Source organism: Pelobates fuscus, chromosome 12 (assembly GCF_036172605.1).
Source record: "Pelobates fuscus isolate aPelFus1 chromosome 12, aPelFus1.pri, whole genome shotgun sequence".
Lineage (NCBI taxonomy): Eukaryota > Metazoa > Chordata > Amphibia > Anura > Pelobatidae > Pelobates > Pelobates fuscus.
The window spans coordinates 29,249,462-29,263,429 of NC_086328.1; the positions used below are offsets into that span (position 1 = coordinate 29,249,462).

General features: G+C 41.9%; 1 protein-coding gene across 1 annotated transcript in view; it reads right to left on the reverse strand.

The window, feature by feature from the left end:
- Positions 1 to 13,968, reverse strand: part of LOC134578411 (uncharacterized) — a 59,266-nt gene that overhangs the window by 13,999 nt on the left and 31,299 nt on the right. The window contains exons 3-4 of the mRNA XM_063437411.1: positions 11,585 to 11,806; positions 8,783 to 8,996 (exon numbers count right to left, since the gene is read on the reverse strand). Of these exons, the coding sequence (XP_063293481.1) occupies positions 8,783 to 8,996; positions 11,585 to 11,806 (436 nt within the window). The remainder of the gene's footprint in view (positions 1 to 8,782; positions 8,997 to 11,584; positions 11,807 to 13,968) is intronic.

Sequence of the window (13,968 nt, forward strand, 5' to 3'; positions counted from 1 at the left end):
TATACCGACGGCAGTAGTTATGTGAAAGAAGGGATCCGCTATGCAGGATATGCAGTGACAACAATAGACAAGGTGATAGAAGCTCGGCCACTGGCGAAAGGAACATCAGCACAAAAGGCAGAATTAATAGCACTAACACGAGCGTTACAATTGGCTGAAGGTTTAAGAGTGAATATCTATACGGACTCTAAGTATGCGTTCTTAACCACTCATGCCCACGGAGCTTTGTATAAAGAAAGAGGACTACTGAATTCAGAAGGCAAAGAAATCAAGTACGCAGCTGAAATCCTACAACTATTGGAAGCAGTGTGGGAGCCGAAAGAAGTCGGTATCATACATTGTCGAGCGCATCTGAGAGGAGATGGTGATGTAACTAAGGGAAATCGGATGGCAGATAGTGCAGCTAAGCGTGCTGCTGAATCAGGAAGACAGGAGTATGTGGGGCATATAGCTGCTCTAATACCAACCCCACTGTCTCAATGGACTCCAGTTTATACAGCTAAAGAAGAGGAGTGGTTAAAGACTGAACCGGGAAAGTATCTGGAGAACAAGTGGTATCAGCTAGAAGATGGAAGAATAGTTATACCAGCATCGCTAGCGGTAGAAATTGTCCAAAATTATCACAACGGGACACATTCTGGGAGAGACAGTACTGAAGAATCTCTTAGAAAACATTTCTACATACCAAGATTGTCCAACTTGACTCAGGCCATTGTACGTAGATGTGTAACGTGTGCTAAGAATAATGCAAGACAAGGACCAGTAAAGCCACCAGGAGTCCAGTTTATGGGGGGACTCCCCATGTCCGATCTACAAATAGACTTTACAGTGATGCCTAAATCGGGTGGACATCGTTACCTGCTGGTAATTGTGTGCACCTATTCAGGCTGGGTAGAAGCATGTCCTACTCGTACCGAGAAAGCAGGAGAAGTTGTGAGATTCCTGCTACGAGAAATAATACCCCGATATGGACTACCCTGTTCTATAGGATCGGACAATGGTCCAGCTTTTGTTCACCAGTGCCTACAACAACTGACTCATATGCTTGGTATAAAGTGGAGGCTTCATACTGCATATAGACCCCAGAGTTCTGGTAAGGTAGAGAGAATGAATAGAACTATAAAGAACCAGTTGGCTAAAATGTGTCAGGAAACCCAACTTAAGTGGAACGTTCTCTTACCTATAGCTCTATTGCGAATCCGCAGTACCCCTACCAGAAGGATGGGCCTCTCTCCTTTTGAAATTATGTATGGGCGTCCACCTCCCGTACTTGGTAACTTAAGGGGGGACTTGAGTCAGTTGGGAGAAGGAATTACCCGGCAGCAGGTTGTAGAGTTGGGTAAGACTATGGAGGAGGTACAGAAATGGGTACAAGATAGATTACCTGTGAATATTTATCCCCCTGTTCATAATTATCATCCAGGAGACCAAGTGTGGATTAAAGAGTGGAATAATGTACCGTTAGGGCCCAAGTGGAGAGGTCCTTATGTTGTTCTTTTGTCTACCCCTACAGCGATAAAAGTAGCAGAAGTGACTCCGTGGATACATCACTCCAGGGTTAAACCAGCAGCAGTCGATTCTTGGCAAGTTACAGCAGATCCAGAGAATCCCTGCAAGATCCGGTTGAAACGCACTACTCAGTCGGAGTAACGAGGAATTATTGTGGATTACAAATTTTATTGTTACAGGTGTGAGTGAGAAGGCCATAATAAAGCCTGTCCGCTTACCATCACATAGTGTATAAGCCAGGAAAGTCTCGAAGGGACACCTGTGAAGACGAGTAGGACTCCATTCCCTGCAGCCCTCACATCCTGGAAGCTGAGGTTCCATCGCACGGACGAAGACTGAGGATGACGGCGAAAGATGTGCTTTTGATTGTGTTTATTTACATGTGTTTTTATATTCAGGAAGGTAGAGGTACCGACACTCCTAGCTGTGAGGTATGCATTAAGACTACGAGAACAGGTAACCATATTTCCCAAACCCTAATCTGGCATTCACAATACGAGTGTAAAGGAGATGTATCAAGATGTAGATACTTAAATATAGATTATAGTGTGTGCCATTTAGGAGTAGGAGAACCTAAGTGCTTCAGTCCGGAGTATCAGCCTCGTACAATTTGGTTGACTCTCAGGAATGGAGATCCTCAGGGGACCCTAATTAATAAGACGGTGTTAGAATCCGTACATTCTTCGGGTGTTCTGCTATTTGATGCGTGTAAAGCGATATCGAGTGGTAGAAAGCCGTGGAATGTATGTGGGGATCTTAGATGGGAGAGGACGTATGGGTCTAACGATAAATACATTTGTCCCAGTAGCAAAAATAAATATGTGAGTCCTAGATGCCCAAATAAAGACTATAACTTCTGTCCATATTGGTCTTGTGTGGGGTGGGCGACTTGGGGACAGACAGTAGACAAAGACATGATAGTGACTAAGTTGCCGACTAGCCCATATTGTAAGTCTATGGAATGTAACCCAGTCCATATACTTATTAATAACCCCGACAAGTTCTTAGATAAGTATGGCAATTTATTTGGGTTTCAGATATACGGGACGGGTTTAGATCCTGGGACATTATTGTTTATAGGGATAGAGACTGATACGGTATCCTCCCAGACTCATCAAGTATATCATTCCTTTTATGAAGAGATGAGCATAGATAATAAGATCCCCCATAACGCTAAAAACCTGTTCATCGACCTAGCTGAAAGTATTGCCGGTAGTCTTAATGTTACCAACTGCTATGTGTGTGGAGGTACTAACATGGGAGACCAATGGCCTTGGGAAGCAAAGGAGGTAATGTCCGGTTCTGAGGCAGTTGACCAACTAATATCTACACAAGCCGATTATCATATGAGTGTTAGAGGTAAATCTGAGTGGAGATTAAAGACCTCCATCATAGGTTATGTTTGCATAGCAAGGAAAGGAATAATGTATAATACTTCTGTAGGAGAATTAACTTGTCTAGGGCAAAAAGCTTATGATGATGATACAAAGAATACAACTTGGTGGTCGGCTTCAAATGTCTCAGAACCATCTAACCCGTTTGCTAGATATGCCAATTTAAAGGATGTGTGGTTTGATCTATCCATCACATCTACCTGGAGAGCCCCAGCAAATTTGTACTGGATCTGTGGTAAGAAAGCCTACTCGGAGCTGCCACAGGACTGGGAAGGGGCATGTGTGTTGGGTATGCTCAAACCATCCTTCTTCTTGTTACCGATTGAAACAGGTGAGACTTTAGGTGTTAAAGTGTATGATGTGAATCATAGGAAGAAAAGGGGACCCATAGAGATAGGCACCTGGGAAGATAATGAATGGCCTCCCCAGCGTATCATAGACTATTATGGGCCAGCCACGTGGGCTGAGGATGGTACCTTTGGTTATAGAACCCCTATTTATATGCTCAACCGTATTATAAGATTACAGGCGGTGGTTGAGATTATCACTAATGAGACATCACAAGCGCTCAATCTTCTAGCGAAGCATAACACCAGGATGAGGACAGCAGTCTACCAAAATAGATTAGCCTTGGATTACCTTTTGGCAGTAGAGGGAGGTGTATGTGGGAAGTTTAACCTAAGCAATTGCTGTCTTCAAATAGACGACGAAGGGCAAGCAATAGCTGAGCTTACTAGCCATATGGTTAAACTAGCGCATGTGCCTACTCAGGTATGGAAAGGGTACAATCCAAGTAGTTGGTTTGGTAGCTGGTATGAATGGTTTGGAGGGCTTAAGGCAGTGGTAGGTGGAGTCCTACTGATTTTACTGTTGTGTCTACTCCTACCGTGTCTTATACCCTTAGTAGTTAGATCTGTGCAAAGCCTGATAGGAAGTATAGCAGAGAGGAAGGCTGCTGCACAGATAATGGCGATATATAAATATAGGGCTCTAGATCAGGGAGAACCAATGCAGGAAGATGAATGTTGAAGATTCACATCATAAGATAAGTCTGGTCTGGTTCAAGGTAACTTGTGGTGTAAGCAAAACTAAGGTTATGTGATGCCTCAAGTAATTGTAAAATATCAAGAGGCATCAAAGGGGGGAATGTGGTGGAATCTCGGTAAAAATAAATTTAGTAGGCCGAGATTACCACGTGGCATGTGTACGTGCATATGCTGACGTATCGATCAGTTGGTTGCACGAGGCAAGATACGATCAGTAGTGTACGGAGCATGTGCAAGAATACAGGATATAGTATTCCCCCTCCTCCATTGTGCTGGACAAGCCATGCGGTCAAACAGGAAGTTAATTCTTATTTGTGTTGATTGGTCAAGGGAATGTGCGGGTGGAGCTTAATATGGGAGGAGTTATATGCCTATATAAGGAGCCTGCACTATTGTCCGGGGCTCAGACTTTGCTGTATTTTGGTGACGCTAGTCCCTCTGAGTCCCGATCGGTGATCCAATAAAGAATCTCTTCCTTCCTGAAGAAACCTGTGTCCATCTCTCTGTGCTTGGCTTCCGTCAGTTTCTCCGGTATCATATTCATTGGGGGTATATATACTAAACAGTGATTTTAAATCGGATTTTCCCATGGGCAGTGGAGTGCTCCTTTAACCTAATACACCTTCTTCTGAATGTTAAATGGCAACCATTTTCACGTGCTGCCCATCAGTATGTATATGTCTGATGTCATATTTCTCTGCTTCCTCTTTACAGATCTGGTTTTTAACTCGTCTCCCTTAATAGACCAATTCACTAAACAGTACATTGAAATTAACTGAAAACAGACTTTCAAAATGGAGGACATAAGAGTTTGTAAAAGTCTCCACTTCAGCTGAGCTGGATATGTTTCTACATCTGTATTAAAGTAATAAAAATCACTTTTTTCTTTGTATTTCTATAGTGGGTTACTCCCACGTTGAGAATAATAGGTGGGTTCTCTGTGGAATTATCCTATCTACCCCCATTGGTAGGGATTGATTGGAATTTCTTCCACTGTTTTCTCTTTTTATTAAATTCCTTAATAAAAATCACTGTTTATTGTACAGACTCCTCACAGCGCTGCGGAATATGTTATATCGACTCGTTATATCGACTCGTTTGTTCTACCACATTGACCTAATTGTATGCATATAATTCCTTTTTCTTGCCCTCTTTGAAAATGGCAGACAAGCCACTCTTGCCCTGGATATAAGCTATCTATACCCAGGATCGGTATTGTTAGGACCAACTCACATCTCAAGACCTGGATTACACCGTCCATGCAAAAACACAGCAGAGCTCTGAGTTAGTTCTATCAAATGTGAGTGTACCTTACACAAGAATCAAACACATTATTTGTGAATAATATACTGTGCTGCACCATCATTGTTTTATTTGCCTTTGATTTTAAGGTCAAATGAGTTGCAAATATTCAAGGCCAATGTATGTATAAGATCCAGACTAATGTACGGATAAGATAAACACTACTTAGATTGGGCACGGTATACATTTGTTTCTTCACTTGCTATACAAATAATTGTAAGGTCTGCCTGTAAAATAAACACATACATGTAATGGAAAATAATACTATCCAGGGAACCATTTATCAAACAGACAAGATAGAGCATAAAACTCATATACACACAGTTACATACAAATACAAAAAAAAACAAGTCCTGCGCTCAAACTCCCATCACTCCTGGGCAGGGCCGTCTTTAATATTGATTGGACCCTGGGCAAAGCATTTGCTTGGGCCCCCTGGACCCTGTACCCCTCCCCAGGCGTGCAAACACGTTCTCACCCTTAACGCAGTGGCTACCTAAAGTAGAGAGGTGCAAGCATATTTTTTTGGGTCTCCCTATTGCAAGGATGTTTAAAAGGTAGATCCCCATCTGTCGTGCAACTCCAGCAATGCCTTGACAGCTGGGGCTCTACCATTTACCCATGTTTGCAGGTTTTTATTTAGCCCTAAGCAGTTTTTATGTGTATCAATGTAAACAGGTTTTTGTATGGAATATACCTCTGAACAGCTGAGGAGAAGTTCCCACCGGACCAATGAAGTGGAAGAAACAAGAACACGCCCATGTATTCCAATTTGGACACAGGGAGTAGCCCTATATATTTGGGACTGTGGGGATGGGGAATTAGGCTGCTTTTTATGCTTGTCATTATTCTGTGCTGATTATTTTACTTTATGGTCCCTGAGGAAGTTCACATATAGTGAACGAAACGCGTAGGACCTCTTGATATTTTATATCTTATTTTATATTTTATTTTACTAATTGTTTGGTGGTATTTTTCCCACCTTACTAATAAAGCTGCTATTTTTTCATCATTTCTGGAGTCCTGCATTGTGTATCCATCGGTGAACTACAGAAGGGATAATTTGGCCCCCCATTGCTATCCGGGGAGGCACCCTAAAACTTAATTTTCCACAAAATCCTGTGAGTGCATTACATTTATGCGATTTGGTTTTTTATACTGTATCACACTATGTATGTGTTTTGTTTGTTGTAGATTTGCAGCCGTATCCCAAACTTCTTTGTTATCCCATATTTTTGTTTGGAATATGTTTGTATTGATACCGGAGAAACTGACGGAAGCCAAGCACAGAGAGATGGACACAGGTTTCTTCAGGAAGGAAAAGATTCTTTATTCGGTTCACCGATTGGGACTCAGAGGGAATAATGTCACCAAAATACAACAAGTTCTGAGCCCCGGACAATAGTGCAGGCTCCTTATATAGGCACATAACTCCTCCCATATTAAGCTCCACCCGCATATTCTCTTGACCAATCAATACAAATAAGAATAAACTTCCTGCTTGACCGCATGGCCTGTCCAGCACAATGGAGGAGGGGAATACTACATCCTGTATTCTCGCACATGCTCCGTACACTACTGATCGTATCTTGCCACGTGCAACTAACTGATCGATACGTCAGCATATGCACGTACACATGCCACGTGGTAATCTCGGCCTACTAAATTTATTTTTACCGAGATTCCACCACAGTATGTGGTGTTGGCGTTTGAATGTAAGCATGCATTTATGTGTAGTGTTGGTTTTTAAATGAAGGGGTGTGTATACATATAATGTTGGTGTTTAACACAGACGTGTATTTGTATGTTGTGCTTAAGCTTGAATGCAGGGGTGTATTTGTGTCTAGTGTTAGCGTGTGAATGTTGAGATGTATGCACAAATACACACACAAACACACGTAGATATGCACACAACCTGACACACAAATACACAACCTGACACACGTACTGAGAACGTACAGATACACTGAAACACACAAAGACAACATACAGCTACACACTGACACACATCCTGACATACACAAAGATACAAACACTGACACACATGCAGTTACACAGACACACATATACACACCTGACACACTTGCAGATACACACACTTCATACAGATACACACACATATATATACACACACACATACTGACACACACAATGACAACCTATAGCTACACACACACACACAGATATACAGACACATCGAGACAAACTGACACACAAACATACACTGATAGACATACTTACACAGACACAAACTGACAGACATGCTGACACATTCACCAACACACACACCAACATACTGACACAAAGAGCCATACTGATCCAGACATGCACACACTGACATACATATGGACACACAGTGACACATACACTAACAGACATACTGACACATTCACAGATACACACACAAAATTTACACTATTAAACCCACCCTTCCTACCTTGGATGGTGGCTTTCACACTTGTGGCTGAAGGTGCTGGGAGTTGGGGTCTGGCTAGCTCGGCCCAGACCCCCACCGCTCTGCCTCTTCCTCCTCCCGCGCGCTCCTCTCATTATTGGAGGAAGTGACTGCCACAGGCGTCACTTCCTCCCAGCCGGCTGCCGAAAAGCAAGAGGGCCCGGTCGCGCTCTTAAAGCGCCAGAGTGCAGAACCGGGCCCCTGCTGACAGAAGCCCTCCGGGTGGCCCTTAGTGCATGGGCCACCCAGTGGACCTCCTTAGTGCGCGGCTGCACCGGCGGTGGGAGAAATGTTTGAGACCAGCGGGGCCCACGGTGCAGCTGCTTCGGGCCCCCCAGGAGTAACTGGGCCCGGGGCAGCTGCCCCGTGGTAAAGACGGCCCTGCTCCTGGGTGGCGGCAACGGCCATGGTACACATCAGACCCAATACATACAGTAAAAACCAAAGGAAAAAAGTTACCTGCGCTCTTTCCCAAATCCCTATCTATATTTAAACAAATGGAGGTTTTTAGTTACCTCCAATGGCCATGAGAGGGTATGCCCACCTGCCACGTCAAGGAAGAACTCCTAGTTGGCATACCCTCTAATGGCCATTGGCGGTAACTAAAAACCTTCATTTGTTTAAATATGCACATAAATAAATACAACCTAAACATTTATCCAGGTTAAACCACCCTCTTGTTTTACTTGCCTCCTGTGTGCAGTAGGGTTGCACAGCTTAAGCATACCTTCCAAGTGTCCCTATTTAGGAGGGACAGTCCCTAATTTGGACCCAAATCCCTCTGTCCCTCTTTTCCAGGATCTCTTTATTGTTGATGTGTCGGAGGGTATAACAGAGCTACAATAATTGTGTTTAAAGTCAGCCGTGTAAATAAGATACATGGTTACATTTTTATTGTTCTAAATTACATTTTAGTTAAATACATTTTCTCAGAACAGCCCCACCCCTGCTCACACCCCCTAAAATTAAAGTGTCCATTTAAAATATTGCGAGGTATGGTTCAAGGGCGAAGTAGGCACGTCTATACTCACTCTTCACACTTACTGGTTGATTTAAGACGACAAATTAGTGCTGACCTGTATCAAAGTTCAGTACTCTAGCGGCCTCTCCTTCTAGAGTCACTGCGATGTTGTCCCCTTCTATGAATGCAGACGTCACCCTTCTGTGTGACAGCATGATCTCAAAGAGTCTCCGACTGCATTGCAGATGTTGAACAGCTAAATCGCTCATCCTGGGCTCAATGTCTGTCTTGTAGGCATTGAATGATTGATGGAAAATATTTTTCATTACCTAAAATCAGGAAATTAATGAACAAAAGAGATTGCTTTGTGAAACATGAGCTCACAACCACGCTTAAGAAAGGTCAACATAACCGAGCACAGGGCCGTATTTAATCTGTACACTATATTCCAGAATACAGCATACCAACAAGCAAGATAATTATCTTTATGTTCTGTAACAAAGCTTTCTTGGCAGAATGTTAGAGATATATAATCAGTAAAGAGGATGACTAATCAGATGAAACAAGAATATTAATGTTTATGGGCTTTGCCAAGAGCCTACATTAGGATATCACACAGACTAACTTGTACAGGATAGATAGTATTAAGAAAAATACATGATGCCGAGTTGTCACAGTATAAATTCAGGCTCAAGGGAACAGCACTCATAATCAAATGTATATCAAGAATAAAATAGATGAAAAATCTTTATCATATCAAATATCATGTAGTCAATTGATATGGGGGCCCACTGCCGACCCATAGTTTACCATTGGGGACGTGGATCCTTTCAGTCAGATATGAACTTGTACATACAAATCAGTATCGCACACACCGTTACACACTCCCATACAGAACAACACACAGTAGAATATCTTCCCTGCAATGTGGCTAAGCTCTCAGTAGAGGCTGTGTTTAGCCTGTAAGCCTCATCCTAGAAGTACTGGTAAACGACTGCCAATTATCAGAACTTTACTTATGAGACTATCAGGAGCAGTCAGCACAGGCCAACACTGCTATTAAGCCGGCCAGCCTCCTCAAGCACAGTAAATAAGAACATTGTAAAATATTCTGTATCTCACTGAGAGTCTTATATGGTTGGCCAACCATCTCTGCATGCGAAGAACTGAGCAATTTAAGGGCAAATCCAGTTGGGAGGAATTATCAGACAGACAGACTCCCCTCTAACAGACATGACCGTAGCCCTGATGTGAATAAGGCCACCAGCAATCCAAGCAATTAGGGGTATCACTAATGGGGGCTGGCTGGGCTATAGCTCTGAATGGGATGGGCCAGGGGTGAGGTGTTTGGAAAAGATAACCAAATATTTTTTGAGGCTGAAATCCTGAGTGTTTTTAAGCCTAGCAATGCCCTCTATAGATCTCTGATATATCACTCCAGGATGGGTAGCCCATTGGCCACATTAAAATATTTTGTTGGCCAAAGCTTTAAAATCTTTAAGCCAGATATTATTGGACATAAAATAGAAATAAACAAATCCTGTTCTTTTAAACCAATACTGAATTTTAACCTTTGTAGTTTACAAATTACTTTTTCTAAATAACCTCTAGAGCTAAAAAGTAAAAATACCACATCACCAGTCATGAACAGGCCATGGACCATTACTAGGTAATCTGAAAATCCAAGTCAATGGACCTCAGTGATCTATTTGAAAGCTAGATCCTACATGTACAAACACTAAACAACATTGATAAATATTTGACAAGTCCTTTAGTGTTGAAATATAGGTGTTAAATTAGAAGGGAGAGATATGTTCTCCCCCTGGTTACCTGGTAACCCAAAGAATAAGCCAGTTAGTAACTAAACATTTGATGCTCAGGCAGATGACTCACCACCATTTAGAAGTACGATAATAATGCTGTAACTTATGATTTTCATTACTTTCAAATCCACCAGAGTTTTACCTTTGAACAAAGCATGCTTTAGCTTTATAATTAGGACTCTAGCATAAAATAACTTGTAAAGCATATCTTTACGTATGAAATACATCACATGCAAATGTCAACATTTCCTGAACATTTATCTGGAATGGTGATTTTTGTGCCTGCAGTCAAAATCTATGTTCACAGTGTGTCCAACAATTCACGCAAGGATGATTCAAATGGCATTTTAAATAAAATAAAAGAAGCTGGTAGGTGGCATCACTTTGCCAGGTATAGTTAAGAAGAAAATAATTTCAATTTAAATATGGTGTCAGTTGTAGTTATACAAATCTACAGCCAATCTTTTAGGGCTTTAAAACTGACGTAACATACAGGGTGATTTTCAAACTGCAGAGGCACAAGGAACACTCTGGGCAGCAAAACAACTACAGCTGATTGTAGTTGTTCTGGTGATTATGGTCTGTCCCTGCAGTCTTTTTAAGGGATGACTGATGAGTCCGTTAAAAAAGTTAAAGCGCATCGTACATTGGGGACAAAGTGACACTGATCGTTTTCATCAAACACAAAACAATACAGTTTTAGATAAGACATGCGCAGGATCAACCAACACAATGTAGTTTTAATTCCTGGTGCATGCAATACACAAAGATCAAATTAAAGCCAATTCTTTAAAACTAGAGAATGTGTAGACCGTAATCAAATCAAAAGTCATAAACAAAACAAAACAAAAAAAATCAGTTCAGGTTTTATTTATGACCGTTGTAAAAACCAGACCAGACTGTTTGTTTGAAATAGCATTTGAGGTCACTCACTTAGAATCTAATGATAATAATAAGTGGGAGGAGGCTAGATCCTGTGTAGCAAATGCAATCAGATATGAAAGTAAGTTTGGAGATCTTGCAGGAGGTCGGGATACAGGAGAAGTTAATTAGACGTAGCCACTGCTTACAGTAGCCATGACATTAGTACTTACAGAGGAATTAGGCGTATGGCGTAAAAATCGAACAACTTTAGCATCTGACACTGGGCATGCCAAGGCCATGTATCGGTTACGGAACGTTCCATAGATCTTTACGTGGAATCCAGGCTTTAGACATGATGGGTGATTGAGATCTTTTCCAGCACTTGTGACATCAATGCCATAAGCAGAAAGATCAAAGTACAGATTGTGAGCCCTGATTTCTGGTGTCGGCACCTGTGTGAATCACGGAAGAAAGTAGGTTTATATAAAATAAAAAATTTTAAAATGAAAGAACATCTTATTATGTTCTTAACATTTTCCTGATGAAACCAGCACAGCTCTGACTCATTATTGCATTCATTAACAATTAATAAGGGCACTAATTAAGAACTCATCTTCAAGTAGTTGGGGCTTTGAAACATCAAAGCAGTTATTATCGCTCGAGAACATTCACATTGTTATCGGTATATACTAATGTTTGTCATTAGGGCTACAGATGTTTCATTTCCTGGGGAGATCTCCTCTGAGTAAATATAGAACGCGGGTTTATTACTGTAACTAAAACACGAAGTGCAAAATAAACATCACTGCACTGGCCAGCTGCAAACGGTAAAACTGTTTAAATAAACATAAAGCATTAACTAGAATGAAGATGGAAGGCAAACAGGCAATGTTTAAAGGGACGGTATGAATACATGCATCTTAAAATAGGCTTTCCAAGGCAAATGAGTTTCATTGAGCTTATATCATTCTTGAATCCTACTCGAAAAAAAAACAAACAAAAAAAACATTTATTTTTAGATTATATAGGATTGGAGAAGATAAGAAAGCACACTTTTAAAGATGGAGAGAATTGTGTTTAGTCTTTGAGAGAGAGAGAGAGAGGATTTGTAAAGATTGAAGTTATCTTGCAACTCTCTAGCAAATCATACACATACTATATGGACAAAAAGTATTGGGACACCTGATCATTACACCAACAGGGTCTTTTATGACATCACATGCTAAATACCTAGACAATAATATGTAGTTGGTCCACCCTTTGCAGCTAAAACAGCTTCGACTCTTCTAGGAAGGCTTTCCACATGATTTTGGAGTGTTTCTGCGGGAATTATTGCTCATTTATCCAGTAGAGCATTTGTGAGGCCGGGCACTGATGTTGGATGGGAAGGTCTATATATATATATATTTATTTATTTATGGATTTATTTTCTCACATTCCAGATGCACACGTATACATTTTCTAATATGCCATTTGTTACTAGCAAGCAAGCTACAGGAAGATTTGGAATCTCATTTTGCATGAATTGCATTTGGATACATAAAACAATGAATAAGACGAGACAATGGCTGAATATCAATAACAGAATCTTTCAATGATCAAAGCAACAAATAGCTAAAACTTGTCCCAATTGAAAACAAACAATGCGGTCTTAACCGCTAAAGGACACAACTTCAGAAATAAAAAGGGAATCGTGCCGGAACATTTCTGTCATGTGTCCTTAAGGGGTTAAACATCAATTCAAACCACCACTAAACCTGTTAGATAGACAGACAGACCGTTCTCTCAAAAAAACTAGATACAGTCTGGGCTACTGTACATTCTGTAACAAGAAAAAAATTATTTTGTTAGCCGGGTATAGAGACACTGAAATTATGCAGGCAGCAAGAGGCGGCAGTTCTAGAATATTTTTTTTTATGAATCCCATCTTCAAAATGTAACTTCAAGGGGGCGTGGTTTGCAGCCAGCCGAGCTGGACGTGTTCGGCTAGAGCTCCGCTGTAACCACGGTGCCAATCGCTTACATTTGCACGGACAGACCAGAAAAAATATATATTCCGGTGGGGGAGCTAGGATGGACAGGAAGGCCCCGAGGAAGCAGACCAAGAAGGTGACCGACTCGGCTACTACAGTGTCCGAGCTCTTTGCGGCCTCTCGTGCTATGCGCCTGAGCTCACAAGATGGCGGCCGGGACGGCCAAGGTACGCCACGATCACCTCCAAGCCCGGGCGGTAACGCGGCAATGGGGGGATCAGACCCCGAGACCAGCCAAATACTTATTAAACTGGCTGAAGTGCGAACTTACCTGGCTGCCGAAATGGTCCGTAACACCGCCGAGGTCAAAGCTGAGATCCAGGCCTTGGGTGCTCGGACGACGACGCTGGAACACAGGATGGAATCCACTGTGATTGCCCACAACGAAGCAGCCGCTCAAATTAATAGCCTGAAAACTCAGCTTCATGCGGCTACGTCGGCGATTGAGGATTTAGGCAACAGGTCACGGCGTAATAATGTTCGCCTCCGCGGCCTACCTGAACGAGATGGGGAGGGCTCCCTCGCCGAGACTGTCTTGGCTATATTCCGCCCGCTTCTCCCTGATATACCGGACCACCTAT